Source organism: Lissotriton vulgaris, chromosome 5 (genome assembly GCF_964263255.1).
Source record: "Lissotriton vulgaris chromosome 5, aLisVul1.2, whole genome shotgun sequence".
Classification (NCBI taxonomy): domain Eukaryota; kingdom Metazoa; phylum Chordata; class Amphibia; order Caudata; family Salamandridae; genus Lissotriton; species Lissotriton vulgaris.
This window is the reverse complement of record NC_141693.1, coordinates 1,604,535,273-1,604,554,697: the sequence shown is the minus strand read 5'-3', so window position 1 is coordinate 1,604,554,697 and position 19,425 is coordinate 1,604,535,273. Positions and strand designations below refer to the sequence as shown.

Sequence of the window (19,425 nt, the reverse complement as noted above, 5' to 3'; positions counted from 1 at the left end):
TGATGTGGATAAGCCCTCTGATGATACAGGGGGAGGTGCGGACAATGAACCACTAGGGAATCCTAGTCCTCCTGACTCCCCTGACCCCTATGATGATTATAGCACCCCAGACGTCCCTAACATTCCACAAGATGACATATACCCCTCCAGGCCTTCCCCCCAGAGGACACCTTGGGCTTTAACCAACTCATCCATAGAGCTGCCCAATGCCATGGGGTTGACCTACACACAGACCCCGTGGAGGAAGATTTTCTCATGGACACTTTTGACACCACACAAAAGTCCACCTCCATTCTACCCATCCTTAAGGGGGGGTCAATAAGTATGCACCAGGGGTATTTAAAGATCCAGTCAGGACTCGACTCATCAAGCCCCGGATCGAGAAAAAGTATAAGGCTGCCCCTACAGATCCAGTCTACATTAAAGGCCCCACACCACTAGACTCCCTTGTAGTCTCCAATGCACGAAAAAAGGGCCAATTCCCAAACATTAGGGGAGGTCCTCCCACCCATCCAAACCCTCTCCCCTCCCCCCTCCCCCCCCCCCCACACACACACACCACCACCACCAGATAAGGAGTCTAAACTCCTGAACGCCTCTGGCAAACAAACTGCGTCACAGGCAGCACACATATGGCTCATCAACAATACTCAAGCACTGTTAGCAAGGTACGACAGGGCACATTATGATGAGCTGGAATCCGTAATGCAGCATCTTCCAGACAAACATAAAAATAGGGCCAATGAACTCCTACAAGAAGGTAAAACTATCACCAATACCTCCATCCGTTTTGCCCTAGATCAGCAGATACTGATTCAAGGGCAATTAACACCAGTGTCCTTTTGCGTAGGCATGCCTGGCTACGCGTTTCAGGTTTCAAAACTGAAGTCCAGAGTTCCATCCTCAATCAACCATTCGATGAGCAACACCTATTTGGCCCTAATGTTGAGGTTTCACTTGAGAAAATGAAAAAGGATAGACACAGCTAAATCTATGGGAGCCTTGCAGTCGCAAGCTGCCAGACGCTCCTTTTGTCGCTCATCCTATAGAAGCACCACCAGAGATACTCCTCAGATAGTCCCTCCACTTCTTACAAAACACCTACCCAATCCACCTTCACTAGAGGCTACCAAATAGGTGGTTGTAGGGTAACAATAACAAAGACAGAGGCAAAACTAACAAATCCTGCTCTGCCTCCACCCCTACCCAATGACTTCCCTCCACTTTCCCCACACCATTCCACTCTAGTCAGGGAAGACTGCAGCAATTCCTTCCTGTCTGGACCAACATCAGATTAGATAGGTGGGTGTGACAAATAATCCAATTGGGTTACTGTCTCGAACTAACATCTACTCCCCCTACCCCCAACATACCACCCAAACAGAGTCCAATGTCACAAGAACATTTGTTACTGCTAAAGCAGGAGGTAATATCCGTCTTACAAAAAAGTGCAATAGAACCAGTTCCCCAGCACCAACAAAACAAGGGAGTTTACTCCCTGTACTTTCTTATCCCAAAGAAAGAAGGCTCTCTAAGGCCTATTCTGGACCTCAGACCCACACACCTATACATACAATCAGACCACTTCCACATGGTCACACTCCAGCAGGTCCTTCCTCTTCGTTCACAAAAACAACTTCCTTGCTACCATAGATCTCAAGGACGCCTATTTCCACATTCCCATTCACACCGCCCACAGAAAGTATCTCAGATTTGTAGTGGACGGTCAACACTACCAATTCAAGAAACTCCCATTTGGAGTCACAACAGCACCACGAGTGTTTACCAAGTGCCTAGCGGTGGTGACAGCACACTTAGGAAGACAACACATTCTCGTCTTCCCATATCTCGACGACTGGCTCATAAAAGCCAACTCATACAGCCAGTGTGTACAACACGCACACGCCACTATCCAACTACTCCACAACCTGGGGTTCACAGTAAACCACACCAAGTCCCATCTGCAACTGTCCCACATACTGTACCTCGGTGCCACAATAAACACCTCAACAGCGCTAGCCTATCCATCTCCTGCCAGAATAGCAAACATGCAAGCTCTTCTAACAAAATTTAAACCAAAACACTCTCTTCCAACTCGAGTGTTCATGCAACCTATAGGGATGATGGCCTCTTGCATTCATAGTGCCTCACGCAAGTCTCCAGACACATCCTCTTCAAGAGTGCTTAGCACGCCAATGGAACCAGGCTTAAGGTCAGTTACCAGATCTAGTGTTGGTGAACAGTCGTACTCATCGCTCTGCAGTGGTGGAACACCAAAAACTTTTCCAAAGGGCGACCGTTCCTAGAGCCGGTTCCTCAAATAGTCATGAAAGCGGACGCATCGCTCTCCAGCTGGGGTGCTCATTTACTGCAACGCACCATGCAGGGCATGTGGACACCACAACAAAAGTTACTCCACATCAACCACCTGGAGTTACTACCCATATTCCTAGCCTTAAAAGCATTCCAGAAGCAAATATCAGGCAAGGCTGTCTTAGTCTGCACGGACAACATGACCGCCATGTACTACATACAAAAACAAGGCTCTGCAACTCTCTCAGCTAGCACAGAACATATGGAGGTGGGCTATACCTCAGAACATTTTCCTCTTAGCCCAACATGCTCCAGGGGTACAAAACCCCATAGCCGATCTGTTGAGCCGTCAGACACAACAGATCCACAAGTGGGAACTTCATCCACAAGTTCTTCAACCGTTCTTTCAGATGTGGGGACAGCCTCAGATAGACCTCTTTGCCACCCAAGAAAACGCCAAATGCCCAAGCTTCGCCGCCAGATATCCACACCCACTGTACAAAGACAATGCGATATGGATGAACTGGTCAGGCAGATTAGCGTACGCTTTTCCGCTTCTCCCACTCATTCCACTAGTGGTGCGCAAACTACAGCAACATTCCCTAACTCTCATTCTAGTTGCTCCAACTTGGGCCAGACAACTGTGGTACACCACATTGCTAGAGCTTTCCGTAGTACCGCACCAAAAGCTATACCTATCTCCACGCCTCTTAACCCAGAATCATGGAGAAATCATACACCCAGACCCAGCTCAGCTCAACCTTGCGATCTGGCTTCAGAGGTCCTAGAATTCGGTTACCTTAACCTTCCCCCTGACTGTATGAACGTTATTAAAGAAGCTAGACGTCCCACCACTAGGGAATGCTATGCAGTTAAGATGAAATGTTTTGTAATATATTGTCATAACAACATCATCAATCCCATAGATGTGTCTATTCCTATTCAACACATCATAGGCTACTTACTAAACCTTCAAAGATCAACTTATCCTACATGTGTATTAAACTGCATCTTGCTGACATGGCAGCATATCTACAAAATAGACAGCATCTATTACTTTTCAGAGTACCTGCCATAAAAGCCTTTATGGAATGCCTCAAAAGAATAATTCCCCCCAGAGCACCACCTTCGCCTGTGTGGAATTTAAACATTTTTATCACACTGCTAATGGGACCTCCCTTTGAACCTTTACATAAATGTGAGCTACAATTCTTAACATGGAAAGTTGCGTTCCTAGTAGCTATTACTTCTCTACGAAGAGTTAGTGAACTACAAGCACTAACCATTCAGGAACATTTTCTGCAGATGCATAATTATAAGATTGTTCTCCGAACTAATCCTAAAGTAATTTCTCCCTTCCACCTCAATCAACCTGTGGAACTGCCCGTATTTTTCTCACAGCCACAAACAGTCGCAGAAAGAGCTCTTCATACCTTGGATGTCAAAAGAGCATTGCTTTGGCGATTCCTGAAATTCTAATTCTCTTTTCTTTCCCTACCTATATATAGATTTTTCCCTTCTCCTTTTTCCTCTTCTGTAATATATTACAGATGTATATTACTTGTCACATACTGATTTATATTTACTATATTGTTTTGTATCCTATGAAATTGCCCATCTTTGATCTCCAATAAAAAAAATGACAAAAAACAGCATTGCTTTACTACATCGAGAGAACACAACCCTTTCGTAAGACCTAACAACTTTTTGTGTCTCTCAGCACCACACAAAGGCAACCCCATATCAAAATCTGGAATAGCTAGGTGGATTGTCAAATGCTTACAAATTTGCTACCACAAAGCTAAACGTACGTTATCTGTTCCTCCTAAAGCCCACTCTACAAGAAAGACAGGGGCTTCAATGGCATTTTTGGGTAACATTCCCTTAGATGATATCTGCAAAGCAGCTACATGGTCTACACTGCACACATTCACAAAACACTATTGTGTAGATGTGCAAACTAAACAACAAGCTACTGTGGGCCAGGCTATACTCAAAACTCTATTTCAAACTACTGCAACAGATACTGGTAGTCGCCGCTAAGAGGGGGTACTGCTATATAATCTGTGCAACAGTATGTGATCTGCAGCTCATATGCCTCGAACGGAAAATGCTACTTACCAGTATGCATCTGTTCTTGGCATGTAGAGCTGCAGATCCACATACCCACCCACCTTCCTACCTTTATCTGTTCCAGTATTATGTTAATTAGATACAGCTTACATGAGCATCCTTCCTGTTTCTTACAAAGCTCCATCATTTCCCTACTGGCGAAAAACGATCGAAGGATGTAGCCGATGCCCATGCGCAATATGATCCAAAGGAGAAGTCATCTGTCTTGTGACTCCCAAAGAATTTTCAGGACAAAAACAAGTGCAAACATCCGGGCCCAACACTAGATGGTGATCTATGCAACAGTATGTGGATCTGCAGCTTTACATGCCAAGAACAGATGCATACTGGTAAGTAGCATTTACCTTCTTGTTAAAGGTGGTGAAACCCTCCTCAAGCAGCAACTACAATTCCTGTGAGGGTGAAACACAAGCAAACCCCAAATCTATGCTCAACTCTCTGGTAGCTAGGCACAAAAGCAGTCAGCCTTAAAGGCACCACACCAGGGCATAGGTAAATGTCACCTTTGCCCTCTTGTAACTCTGCCACTAAGGGAGCATTCAAGGGAAGCCCTCGCCTTTCTCTTATCCTAACTTTAGGACTCTTGCGGGATAACAGAGGTTATGAGGGGGCAGGAGGCTTGGACTAACTCAACTGATTTATGGTGAGACCTGGCTAGCAGTGAGATCCGTTTGTCCTAGGCCAGCCTTGTCAGAGGCCTTCCCTGGGGGTGCAAATACCACAGCTTGCTGGCTGCGTGCTATGGGTTCAATTTGTGGGCACCGACTATGATGTGAGGGGATCCCATTGCGGCCCCCGACCCTGTATCCACCTTGGATCGCTCCCATCGAGTGACTATCACAATCGGTTAACCTGAGTCCATCTTGACTCATCTGCCTACTTTGGTGAAGCGCTTAGCACGGAACTGACCCCGAAGGTGCCTCCAGACATACCCGTAGAGGCATGTCCTGATGATAAACTCTGTATTTCTATATAGGGTTCGAAACGTAGTCGACCAGAATACACTATATGCCCATAATTACAATGTATGATTTGAAGCAATAGTGTACTTGCTACAAACTTGTCTGTTTACTCGTATGATCCACAGACCGTCAACTTGCCTCCACCCCTACCCCTATGTTTGTTTTGTCCACAGTGAAGGTAGTTGGACATCGGCTGGTGTCCCACTTGAACCTGCACTACAAATTCTTTATAATAATTGTTAAACACAATATTAAATACTGTCCGGCTGGACAAAGAATATAGTAACTATCTAGTCTATATTTATTCCTTTCAATACATATAATACTGTCTAGGGACCACTGTCTTTGGAATATGGGTTCAATTTGGGCTGGTCTGAGAATACAGGCTAGCCTATGATCCAGGGGACCTGGGTAGTGTAGAGGCTGCACCCACTTAAAAGTCCGGGAGATCGGGTGTGTGTTTATAGGCTTTTTCAGGATCTAAGTAAGCAGACAGGTGGTTTTGGGATACTGTCCTGAGATCCGCAAGACCTGCCTGTACGCTACAGGTCGTGTAAGGGCTGCAACCACCATACTGCCCCAGAAATGGGAAACCTAGCATGCTTTCGGGGACTAGCTAGGCAGATTGCCTGATTTGAGAGACTGCCATTGGGTGTGTATTGGCCGCATCAATCGGTAAATAGTGTTCCTGTGTGAGCGCAGAGTGAGTTGTGGCTCTATGAGTAGACTGGATGAGCTGTATGCCTTCATGAGTGAGGGTTGAGTGGTGTGAATACACTGGATGAGTGGTGTGCCCTTTTGAGTGCAGGGTGAGCAGTATAGTTTTATTATTTGTTTGCCATTTGGCTGCCTGGTTTGTAATAAGGTGTTTCTGTATAGTATTCAGCAGGGGAAATAGAAATTATAGTAAGGACTTTCTATGTTACTTAAAGCCTTGCCTATCTGGCCCTCCTCTTAAAAAAAAAAAGCCTCACTGTATTTCGGAGTTGAATTTAGGTCTTATTGTTTTGGGTAGTAACCCAAAGGGCCGTAAACGGGTCGTATTAGTGATCTTACACGGACAACTTGGTTGTTTGTATTTTAGCGATGAAGATTAACCTTGTGCAAGCTTTTATGATGTTACTAACGATTAGGTTGCGCACACAACACATCCTTCTCGGCCACAACAATGTAAAGCTGCTATAATTAAGAGATATTCCACCGCACCCATATCACGATCCTTATCAGACATCAAGCACCTTATATGATCTTGCTATAAGTTCAAGTTCAGGAATTTGTATAGCGCACTACTCACCCAGAGTGTCTCAAGGCGCTTGAGGGGGGGTGGGTGCATAAGGGGATCTTCAAGTTCTCTTATGATCATACTAAGTCCATTGGTTCCGCCGCCAAACTCTCAGATCGCTGCTAAGAGTGTATACCATGTTTCGCCACTGTGTACTTTCAGCACTTTAGGAGTCTTCTGCAGAGTTCAGATTTCTCATTGACCAGAGTGATGGGGTCCGGTGTCCCTGAATTTTGTGTGTGAAGTGTAATCAGAGTGTTCAGTGTTTAATATTAGGGTTCCTAGGTGGTGGTGCTGCTGTTCAACAAGCATCCAAGACCTCCATTACTAGCTGGGTTTGTTCTATATTCGGAGGTCCATGCATGGATGGTATCAGTCAGGGAGGCAACCATGCCCCGTTCTTGAGCAAAGAAGTAGTTTTGCAATTGTTAAGCAGCAGTGTCCTATGAGAGTTCTAGGTGGCGCAGCATTTGCATTCTGTAGATATGCTCTAAAAGGCAAATTTAGGTCAGTTTTGTCAAAACCCTCTGAAAAACATTTAAGTATATTTTGACTGTCTTTCCAAGGTACAGCCTTTTAACATCTTCCCCACAAGTTTGGGGGAAAAAGGGACTTGTCTATGCAGTAACAAGTTAATCACTGTGAACTCTTCTGCTAGTCAGTGGTCGCATTCTTTCACATTAACCCACAAATTCGTATCTTTTTCGGCTATAATGATCTGTGAACAAGACTGAGTCATGGGGATCTGGCAGACATTTCACATCTTTGAGGCTCGCGGCCGTACATTGGGCGATCATTCAGAATTATTTTTAGCTGTAGACAAAAATGTTCCAAGTCTGTTGTCCAGATGCCAGGACATCCAACGTGCCTGGATGTCTGTAGAACAAGATCCAGCAATAGAAAAAAACAAAGAAGTAAATAACTTGAACTATGCCTTCCCTTCTCGATTGGACTCTCTTCCCCTTCCAACCAGCAAGATGCAGCTCCTTTTTCTGACAGGGCACTAAACTGGTTGAGAGGGACACACAGCAGTTTATTAATATATAACTATGTAAGAATCATTTTATGAACTTCCTTAATAACATGACTTAATATTTGTATTCTAATATATCACCACTTGGGTGTCTTCACAATTAAACCTTATATGACTGCACCTACTTCCTGACATGTGACAAACCATGTATCTGAACATCTAATTCAATATCTGTGTTCATAATAAGCTGGCAATGCCCAAAGGAATTATATAAATTATTTTTTTTGGCCTGCTCATGACCCTGCAGGCACACATATCTTATTTGGTCTTCTTGTGATCTTGTTCTCAGGGAGACTACCGTCAGCTGGTACATGAGCTTGACGAGGCTCAGTACGCCGAGCTGCGAGTGATGGTGATGGAGATCAGGAACACTTACGTAAGTTCCATTTCTAACTCAGCCGCTCTGAGGGGTCAGTTTGTATGAGAAGCCCAAAGCCGAATGAATAGGAGGACTGGATCCCACAGGCCTGTCCCTTTGCAGCGGAGCTGAGTAGCATGCTTGATGTGAAGCCCAGGACGTACTTCACAAGCTATCTGGAATCTCCTCCTAACCCATGGCATTGAGAACCTTCCCCACCCCAAGGACCCAGCCCTAAAAAGAGAAGGGGATGATAATGTGCTTGTGATGTGGAAGTGTATGTCTGAATAAAGATGCGCTGCGATGCGGGTAAAATACTTGAAATGAATGCTCATTTCGAATGACGTGTCCTTTCTCTTAATATTCTAGGCCATCCTGTATGACATTGTCATGAAGAACTCTGAGAAGATCATCAAGCCGCGAGGACGGGACAAGGCTCTGATTTACTGAGCACCCACCCAAGTCTGTCTTCATTTTTATGTCTCGTTGCCTTTCTAACAAGTTTCATTGCACTCTACTTACCCTTGAGTAATAAAATTATGTCCCGGACCGTCTATTTTCCTTTCTTCACTTTTCCATTTATGCACAATCAAGAACTCTTGAAATCAGGACACAAACACATGCACTTAATAATTTAAGATGTATAATAAATAAATAAATATGTGTAAAAACTACAGAACAAGCGCTCCTTGCATCTCCCTTGTTGTGTGCTTCCTTCTTAAGGCTTCGCCAACATCTACACTTGTGCCTGGCGCCGTCATTTTTCTTGCCTTTGGATCTTCCTTTTGACAGCGAAAGTCTCATGCACTACCATTGGCCACAGAAGCCAGCTTGGCAATCTCGCAGTTGAGGTGCTGGTTGGTCCAGTCACTCCTGATGTCATCAAGGTGGGCGTCAAAATCTACTAATTGCCTGTATGCTTTAGATTCTAATAGAGTCTTGCCGATGTGACGGGTTTGCTCCCAGTTTTGCCACATGATCCTAGAAAGAAGAAAAAGGGGTCAAGTTACGATACAGTGACAATAGAGAAGCAATATTCTAAGAAAAAAAACATGAAACGAAGTTGAAACTTTAAACACAAAAACGAGCCACAGAACAATGGTAGAACAGGCTTGAGTGTGTCCCCTTTTAAAGCTCTACATTGCTTGGAGTAAAAGCATGTCATAATAGTTATTGAATGCCACAGGCATTAATAGACAAAACGTAAGTATGTACAGTGGTGGCTGCTCCGCTAAGGTGGAGGAGCGTCACCCCAGTTTTTTGCAGTGGAAAAAAGGAAAATTAACATAACTCCGCTTTATCATTTTATTTGTTCCTGTTGCGGCGTCTCAGCAAGACGGATCTCCTTTGCTCGAGCAGAGGAGTGGTGGGCCCTATGTAAGTGCGCATGATTGTTTGACTGTCCCTCTCGGGCTGGCTAAACATTCATGTGCACTTTGCATGTTCTTTATGCGGACTGATTTACAGCCTGCGTTGAGAAGATGCCCAGGCCCCCATTCCATGGCTGAGCCCCAGACCACGGCTCTCAGGCCAGTGAAGCATTGGGATTGGCTTATGGGGAGGGTGGGTGCTTTCTGTTTCCACAGAAGCCAGGAAGAGGACAGGGGAGAGGGGGGCAGATAAGTGAGATGTATATGTATATATATATATATATATATATATATATATATATTTTTTTTTTTTTTTTTTTTTTTAAGCCTCTTCCCACCCCACTACTGCTTCCCGGGAGCAGCTGCCACGGAGTATGTAGTGAAATCAAGGAACTTTCTTCCTGCTTCCAATAAGACCTATGTCCAGATGAGGCCAGTCTGGACAAGCAGAAAAACTGCTATAGAATGAACCGATGGGCACAGGCACCAGACGTGCAAAAGTCAAAACCATCAAAAATATACGGGTTAGCTAGTAACGTCATAACGAGACTATGAAAAGAAGGAGTCACAGGCAGTGCAACAGCAGCATAAGAGGCGTTTAAAAAAAAAATCCAATCTGCATCTTCTATTTGATACTAGAGTAAGGAAAGTGCGTACCACATTGCCTCTAAAAGAAAAGGCTGCTTATAGATTCAATTTCACAACACAGGAAGGTAACACGTACCCGCTCTAAAAAAAGCAGCTAATAGTTGTTATTTCATGATCGAGGTAGGCAAGCTTTTGACACGTAAGCCCAGTACTTCCTAGCCTTTTTAGAACCACTTCTTAGAAAAAACTTTGGCGATCCACCTAGCTTAAATGGACTTGAGACTGGTGATTTTTTAATGTAACTAAGCATCGTTTGGTAGCGCAATGTTATTTACAGACGCCTTTTTTTCCATTGATCACTAAATTTGTTCAGACCTACAGCCTTACTGATAAAGCTTTACTGCACACAAAGGATGTGTGCAAAAGTTGGTTTTGTTGAATATTTATTATTCCTGCATCACCAAGTAAAGTGCCTTGATTTGTTCAGATCCTATTAAAATCTTTGTTTCTCATCACACATCAGAACTACAAACAAGCATTTGCAATGCCATAGGTCTCGCATTAGGAAAGTGTTAGCTCTTGGTATTGTAAATTACAATTTTTTTTTTATTATGTGTTGGATTTGAAAATATATAAATTAATAGCATTGCTATTCACAAAGCCAATAGCTTACACTTTCCTAATGCGAGTCCTATTGGCTATGGCAATGCTTGTTGGTAGCAAGCAAGGACAGTGCTGTTGTGCTGAGTGATGATGTGGTTCGGCTGAGTGATAGGTTGGTGTCCCCGAGTGATGTGGTGGTGCCCCCGAGTGATGGAGGGTGGAGTTTGAGGGTGGAGCATCAAAGATGCCTCTGAATTAAAGACATCTTGCAATTTTTAAAAATCCGTTTTACCTTACCAAAGCGAATATTCTCTATCTAGGAAAAACTGGAACGAAAGGAACAACATTTTTGTTTGAGCAAGGTACAGGAATGCCTCAATTTAAGGAAAGGTGTCCCCAAACAATCCAGCGTAATGCACATATCACGTTAGCTCTCTATCACAACAATAGTCTAAGGAAAATCGCAGAGCCATGATGAAAGAGCGCCAAGACTACAACAGTGCAAGTAGAATTGCGCTGTGGAAATGGTTATTGCACGTTTGAAAAAAACGAGGTAAAAAAAAAAAAACAGCCATTTAAAAATGAAGTTCCGTTTCTTTATCATACGGAAGGAGTCAACAACCCTCAAGGTGGCAGCAGAGGCTTTTAACACACCGATGTGCTCAGAATTGCTAAGGAACGCATCTCACGGTGATGAAAAATGCAGAGTTCATGTGAAAAAACGAGGTGGAAGGATGAGTGTGCAAATACAATGTGCAAATATGCCAGGTTCGTCCTAAAGGAAACAAAGAGGTAGTGAATGAAAATAAACATCTAAAACGTGGTTTTGCTCGATATATGATCGCAAACGTGGCCCATGCGAGTCAAGGTTCCACAGTGTGAGGTGCCAAGAGTGACTTAGTACCGATTCAGGTAATATATCAAAGATGTATGAAGGCAGTAATGGACCCACAGAGTGAGAAACACCAGGAGTTGAATCATGTTATCGGCGCTTACCTCAACGTACAGTGGTTAAAGGGTACCGAAGTAGGAAGTTGTGACCAGCGCTTTGTTAGTACGATTGGCGTGTTCTCGGTGGAAACCCGGAAGACGCGCATCAATTAGTAAAGGAAAAGAGTCATGAAAGTAACACGCTCTCGGCATTGCTGTGGCGGGGAAGCGCATTCCTTTGAAGTTTGATGGGGTGGGAGCGGCAGCCTTTTAAGTCTGATGCGAGGCACAGACAAATGGTGGTTTGTGACGTGGCTGGTTTGTGCACGTGCCTGTGTCACATGAACTGTGGCTAATCTGCCGTTTTGGCAGACTTTTCGGACTGCTTACTAGAAATCTCGACAACAAGCATTGCTAAAGCAATGCTTTAGGTCGAGACCTAAAAAAAGGACTTCATTTTTGCTTTCCTAACTGCTCAATGTGTACAGTGTCTTTACAATTTGTTGCGTTACGAAAAAATTACAATCTACAGCCATTCCTTTCACACTTCATGTACCCCTCTCCCCCAGGAAGATTGTCAGATAATTCACTGTATTTTTCACTCTATCCCTGCAAAGTGAGATGAGTTTATAAACACCAGCCCCACTGTTAAACACGTAAGCAGCAGAAGGCTCGTCACATTTGACCTCCGTCTTTACAGTGCAGCTAATGTCACAAGATAAAGAGGGGCTTATTTACAAGCCCCTTGCAGCACTGGTGCGTCACTTTTAATATGGGGAAAAGTGACGTACCAGTGGCGCAAGGGGTTTGTAAATAAGCCCCAGAATTTAAAGTCATCATTATTCATTGCTTGGATTTTCGAAACCCACTAAAAATGTGTTCACGATCCACCCGTGGGTCGCAATCCACAGTTTGGGAAAAGCTGCGCTAGCCGATCATGGTTTATGTTCCATGATGGAAGGCGAGCAAGTAACCAGTTAACCTCCTCAAGAAGAGCCCACTCATAGTTTCAGTTTCACGATGGAGGATTGCTTTCCATTTTGCCAAGGCTGCCCGGGGGGCCACGAAGGGGAACCTCCAACAGGGCGGCCACCTTAGTGCCACAGGAAGGCACAGGAGGCAGCAGACTAGGCTCCCACGTCCAGGGACCGGGGGGTCAGCCGGCTGCGTCACTTCCAGTCGTGGGAGGGGGAGGACAGGGGTCGGTGGCCACCCCCAGGGCTGTGGAGGAGTTACAGGGTGATCCAGGGTCTGCAAAGTACAGATGGGTACGATATGCAGCAGCACAAGGGTGCTAAGCCAAGGATGCCCAGGGATGTCTTAGCGGGTCCCCTGGAAGAACTACGGCGCCCCGTTAGTCCTACGGGCGGTTGTGTGCCTCAGCAACCAGGGGCTGCCTGGAACGCTCCGACCCTTCAGGGGGTGCGAGAATGGGCATGGACTGGTGGTCCACTGATGGGAGGGGTGGCCCCTCCCAAAATTAGTAATCACCGATTGGCGACGGCCACGCTGTAAGTTGGCTCATCAGGCGGGCAGGCAGCAGAGGGGCTGGCCTGCCCGTGGATCGCCCGTAAGATAACTCACCATGTTGGCATATTTTGTTATGCAAAATAAACCTGCAGCAATATTCTCCACTAACAAAGTGTCTTGTGGTTTATTTATGTATGTTGCGTTATTAGAACTGATTAGTGCTGCCGATATTGGCACTAAGCCGAGGCTGCCCAGGGGGCCACGAAGGGGACCCTCCAACAGGGCGGCCGCCTTAGTGCCACAGGAAGGCACAGGAAGCAGCAGACTAGGCTCCCAGGTCCAGGGACCGGGGGGTCTGCCGGCTGCGTCACTTCCAGTCGTGGGAGGGTGAGGACAGGGGTACATATGCCTTCCCTCGCCCACTGCGCAGCCTCTTGACCGCTGCCTGTCTCGCAGCGGGGTCGACCGCTGCCAGTCTCGCTGTTTCCCGCCCTACCGCTTACCCTGTGGACGGCCAAAGGGTGGTAGGAGGGGGGGGGGGGGGGAGGGAGAATCTAACGTATTATTTTGTGTTGCAGGAGGAGTTACAGGGCGATCCAGGGTCTGCAAAGTACAGATGGGTACAATATGCACCAGCACAAGGGTGCTAAGCCAAGGATACCCAGGGATGTCTTAGCGTGTCCCCTGGAAGAACTACGGCGCCCCGTTAGTCCTACGGGCTGTTGTGTGCCTGAGCAACCGGGGGCTGCCTGGAACGCTCCGACCCCTTCAGGGAGTGCGAGAAAGGGCGTGGACTGGTGGTCCACTGATAGGAGGGGTGGCCCCTCCCAAAATTGGCAATTACCGATTGGCGACGGCGTAAGTTGGCTCATCAGGCGGGCAGGCAGCAGAGGGGCTGGCCTGCCCTTGGATCGCCCATAAGATAACTCACCATGTTGGCATATTTCGTTATGCAAAATAAACCTGCAGCAATATTCTCCTCTAACAAAGTGTCTTGTGGTTTATTTATGTATGTTGCGTTATTATAACTGATGAGTGTTGCCGATATTGGCACTATGAAAGCAGGACTCCAATGAACCCTTCCCAGACGACCCAGCAGGCGCTGTAGAGGAGCAATGTTGGAGCACACCTTTCAAATGTATCTTAGCCATCTACAATGAGATTCACAACTGGCCTCCCGAGGGAGAACTGCATGCAAATGAGGCTAGCATAAAGGAAGTAATAAAACACCCATGGGCAAGCCATTAGCATTGCTGTCTAAATGATACGAAGCAGTGACAAGAGAAAATACGGTAACAGAGCATGATGGCAGCCTCCTAAAGAGATCCGACGCTGGTGCCGGAAACCAGGGTTCGAGCCTCAAGGTCGCGTCCACATCCTGTGATTCTGGGCAAATCACTTAATCTCCCCGTGCCTAAATGTGTAATGTAAATACGGTGCTCATGTAAAGCTCTCCAATACCTTCGGGTCGAGTTTGCGCTATATAAAATATGCAAAAAAAAACAAATGGGGGACAAACTGATGCAGCCAACATAAGCTCGACCCGTGAGACTCCACCTTAGCTTGCCGGAGTTGCAAGAAGAGATCTGATCAAAATTCTGCATAGTCCCAGAAAACTGTAGAAGAAACTGGCCTGTCATAATAAACACAACTTGAAAGGTTTCTCTTACATTACCTCACTTGACACTTTTAAAGGTACAAGTGGAGGGAGCCTGGAAGAGCAGTTACAGAAGGAACCCTCCAAAGAGGCATGGATCTTGAAAGTACTTTATGGTGAACAATCCTATTGTAGAGTCTCACCTTCCAAATATCAAAGACCACCTTAAATGTTTCCTCCGGATGGTGGCTATGGCAGTACTTGCCAATGAAGGATACTTTGCATAATCAAGAAAGTGAATGGCTGAAGAGAGGCCCCAAAACGCTGCATGAATAAAAAAAAGTCTCTTGTAACTCCTACACCAAGGAGGCGGTTTCACTGTGTTAGCAGCCAACTACACTATCATCTCAGTCAATCTAGAGACTTCTTTAAACGGCAGATTTTCTGCACTGAGCCTGGAAGTGTGGGGGAGTCCAGAGATATTGCGCACAGGTGGTGTCAGGTTCATAGAATGTATCGTGGGTAATATCGTAAGACCAAAGGATAATGTCCTACAAATATTTACAGTTGTCCTTGGTCCTGGCCAGAAGATGAGTAGCCATTACATGGTTGGGCCTGGGTGCCCCTGATTTTGACAGTTGGCATAGGAACGTCCTGGAATGGGCAGTAGCCGAAGAAGCTCACATGAAACTTGGCAGAAGGGATAAGAAAGCAGAGGAGGATATATCTGTATGGAGTGATTTGTGAGCTGGGTTTGTGGATCCGACAGTTGGCACTGAGGTTGAGGACATGGAAAGAGATGGCGGCTCGGAAAGTGAGGGATCGAATGGGTGGAGGACACAGAGTTAATACTAAAGAAGATGTGATGCTGACTGTGGGGGTGAACAGTGCCCTTTACAAGAGATGGGGGTAGAGGGAGGGGGGACTGGAATGAATCTGTTGATGTGTTGCTTAATTACGCTGGATCCCCAGAGATAAACAGTGATGTATTCACTTTTCTTCCATTCCCAATGTGCTGTATTATTGAAAATATAAATAAAAGGTATAAAAAAAGGTCTTCAAACCCCTGACCACTCCTCACCCCTGAACCTGGTTGGAAAGATCTTGTCAGACAATCTGTAGTGCGTGAGACTTTTGGTTCAGTGGCCCAAGTGGTAAGACGTATAGAGATGATAACCAGTGCCATGCATGAACCGTTCCATCCGGAAACCAGGGCACTGAAGACACCCTGCCACTTTGAACCACTGAGTCTGGGCCCACATTCCCCCCTAACACCAAGGGACTGCCACAGAGTCCAATCTTGCAGTCACATCTACAAAGTCATGGTAGATAGAAGAGAGGAGACCGAGACACCTGAACTAAGGGGCTGTAACATTGTGGAACCTCATGTAAAGCGCTCCGATACCTCCGGGTCTAGCCAGAACTGTATAAAACTCATCAAGTAAGGTCATAGATAAATTTATAGTGATGGATTTTAGGTCTAGAGACGTTAACACACCAATTACTTAGTCTAATCGATTTTTATTGGCATCAATCTCATAGGTTTTAGCCATCTTACAGGACCATTTGTGTGTGAAAGTCAAGGAGTTATTCGGGTGATCTCAAGGCGACAGCCCATACATCATGCCATTCAACTCCTTTATATTGTTACTGCTAAGCAATTCAATATGTGGCATCTTAGACAGCCGAAAACTCACTGCAGATTGAATTGCTTACAAAATTTCATGTGTGTGTGTGTGTGTGTGTGTGTATATATATGCCTTACTTATTAAAACTGTTGTATCGCTGCAAGAAAGCATCGATGCAACAATGTTCTCTGCGCCCTCCTTGCGAAACGATGGATGCGCCATATTTAATGTTCGCCACTCCATGTTTCAAGGAGTTACAGATACGTCAGTATCTCAGACTTATCTGTAGGAAGGGTAATGATGCATTGCTGGAGTGTGTCGCAAAAGTGACACACCTCCAGCAATGTGTCATTACACATGGGCAATTCCCCTGTTAAATGTGACTGCGGTAGCCTTACGCCTGCTGTGAGGCAGGCGTAAGATTTTGACGCAGTGGCGTCCTAGAAGTGGCACAGTGAAATCTGATAGATTTCACGGCGCCACTCTACAAGGCTTTTCACGGGGGAACGCCCACCCTGCATACATTATAACTGACGCAGGTATAATGTAGCCGCAGGGATTTACAAAGTGATGCATCTGTTTAGATGTGTCACTTTGTAAATAGGGCGCCACATGGCTCATTTTTTTACACCGCTGGTGCGTCACAAAAAATGACGCAACGGCGGTGCAAAAGTGATGCAATGCCTCAAAAATAAGGCCCATATTTTTTTTTCTCAAAACCAGTTATGGGAATAGCAAACTGAGAGGCTGGTTCATTATAAGAACACATTTGGGGACCCTCAAGCAGCTGTCCAACCACTTGTAACCTAGATATACACCATTCGGCAGTGAACCACTCATGTAAAAATGTATGGAAGCTAGGAATGGCCCAAACAGTTATAGAAGGAATCAGGAGTTCAGCCAAAAATATTTGTTCCTATGGTATCGAACAAAGGGAAACCAGGCACACTTGAGGTAGGAGGGGATCAGAAAAGCCAGTTTTAGCATTGTATCCACATATACAGTGGTTGGAGATGTCTGATATACCGAATGTCAAACACACAAGCTGATGGGAGGATGCTTGCAATAGGTGTAACCACTGGCAATCGCTCAGGGTAACATTCCAGTCCATTGTTCTTTTGTCCACCATGCCACCTCAGATTTGACCAGACCATATGCATATCCGTTTTGACTATGCTCCAATAGGAACAGTCCAGCCCGGACTGCCAAGCCAGATCCTCTCAAATGGAATACAAACACCCAAAAACCGATTTCGCCCTGATTGGGGCTTGTCAATCAGGTGTAGCTTGCCTCCACAGTACAGTGAGAAAGGGATTTGCGTCAAGGCATACCCTTGGCTACTTAGGGTGTTACATCAGATACACAAAAGGCGATTGGAGGATGCTTTCAATAATTGTAACCACTAGCAAACGCTCGGGGTAGCATTCCAACCCATCGTTCTTTTGCCTACCATCACTTCTACATAAGAGCCTCTTCTTCACTTCTTGAATTCCTCAAGAAGTTGAAGTGCTGGCTTTTCGGGTAGTCCCACTAGGCCCCAGGTTTGGCTAGGTTCACACCTGCTCAGCGCCAGGATACTCCCCCAGGTGATGGTGCGCTCTACAAATCTGCATAATTTGGGAGGTGCTCCCAGGATTGGTTGCCGTGGTCAGGTGGAGGGCCACGTACCCTGGATGCAGCGTGAACAGGTTCTAAGACCAGATTTCAACCCATGGCTCGGGTCTCCCAGTTATTTTGTATGCTTGCCAACCTCTACCCTGAATGTGGAGGTAGCGGATTGCTCCCTCTGATACTCACTTACCGGGGGGGGTCATCGCAATATTCTGTGGCTTCTGCCCAGCTCTACATTCAGTGTGAAGGTGGGATACATTTGGCCCCTTAAGTTCTGGGTTTCGGTATGCAGAAGGGTGTTATGCGACTGTTTGCCCTGGTGTGGGGAACCTTCTCCGTGCCATGGGTGACAGTGAAATGTCACAGTGTTGTCGCCAGAGGTAGCCAGTTTGTCGGTGCGTGTGCAGGAGGATTTGGAGGGTTTTCTCAATGGTAATGAGATATGGGTGGTCCCATGGCAATGCATACTTGTGGTGTAGGAGCAAGTGTAGAGAGCTGGGGGTCCCCAGACTGAATGATGAAAGGGCTGTCTCAGCCCTTGACATTCCGACCTCTGTGGATTGGGTGTTCTTTTGAAGCACCTGCTTGTTTTGTGGGATAAGAGAGTGCAGTGGGTTTATGTCCTGGTGGTGGCTGCGTGCACTTTTCCACTGGTTGTTTTGCTGTCGGACCTGGGCAGCAGGTGCCGACACACAGAGCTGTTGAACAGTGTTGGCAGAGTGCAGTGCCAGAAAGTGTGCGTGCACCCAACTTTAGATCGTTCTTCATGTGCACCCACATGGTGTCCCCGAGGTTCTTCGGATTTGTTCCCTCCATTGGAAGCCTGGATTGTCGCCTCTGTGTCCTTTCATTGGGTGCCTCGTCAACACCTCCAGGGCTCCGTTTGTTGCGACAAGGGATGCCCCTCCAGCTTAGATAGTGCGTCTAGTGGTACACGAGCCCCGCAAGCCAAAGGCGCATGGTCTTTAAACTTTTTGATGTGCTGTCAGCCCTATTCGGAGGTAGAATATCATGCCTCTGTAAAGTTGATCTGCGCCTCCGCAACTTCCTGTATCCCACTGCTAATGCACTGCCACCCTCCCTGCCCCTCGGTCACCTTTCTACCTGCTGTTTGGTGTCCCAGCATGACCAAGAGATCAGCAGCAGGACTTACTTACTCTCACACACACACAGACACACACTCTGATTTTTCCAGATATCTGCAAGCAGGACTGGTTTGTGGTGGCTTCTGTTTTCAATTCCCAGTCTGCTCTGCAGTCATCCTTTGTGTAGTGTGATGCTTCGCAAAGCAGGGTAATCTCCAGCCTAGAGCACCCACAACAGAGGCCCTTAGAGGTGTGAGCTATCTGCATCTGGCTATCAACAGCTTCAAAGAGAGCGACCAGGAAAAGGCAAAAGGGTGTTTTTCGCTCTGAACATTAGAGGCTGCGGCCCTCTTCACCTCAAGCATTTATCAAGTGGCAGTGCTACTGGAAGTCTAGATAGGAGCCACTCTTAGCAAAAAGACCTACTCGAACTGCTACTCCTTTGTCCTCACTTCACCATCT

The 19,425-nt window shown here is 46.1% G+C and overlaps 2 protein-coding genes across 2 annotated transcripts in view; one reads left to right on the top strand and one right to left on the bottom strand.

The window, feature by feature from the left end:
* PSME1 (proteasome activator subunit 1) overlaps positions 1-8,773 on the top strand; it is a 185,505-nt gene extending 176,732 nt beyond the window's left edge. Inside the window, exons 10-11 of the mRNA XM_086923750.1 lie at positions 8,013-8,099; positions 8,451-8,773. Of these exons, the coding sequence (XP_086779876.1) occupies positions 8,013-8,099; positions 8,451-8,531 (168 nt within the window). The 3' untranslated portion in view covers positions 8,532-8,773. The remainder of the gene's footprint in view (positions 1-8,012; positions 8,100-8,450) is intronic.
* Positions 8,712-19,425, bottom strand: part of EMC9 (ER membrane protein complex subunit 9) — a 53,540-nt gene continuing 42,826 nt past the window's right edge. Inside the window, exon 6 of the mRNA XM_086923751.1 lies at positions 8,712-9,062. Within this exon, the coding sequence (XP_086779877.1) occupies positions 8,882-9,062 (181 nt within the window). The 3' untranslated portion in view covers positions 8,712-8,881. The remainder of the gene's footprint in view (positions 9,063-19,425) is intronic.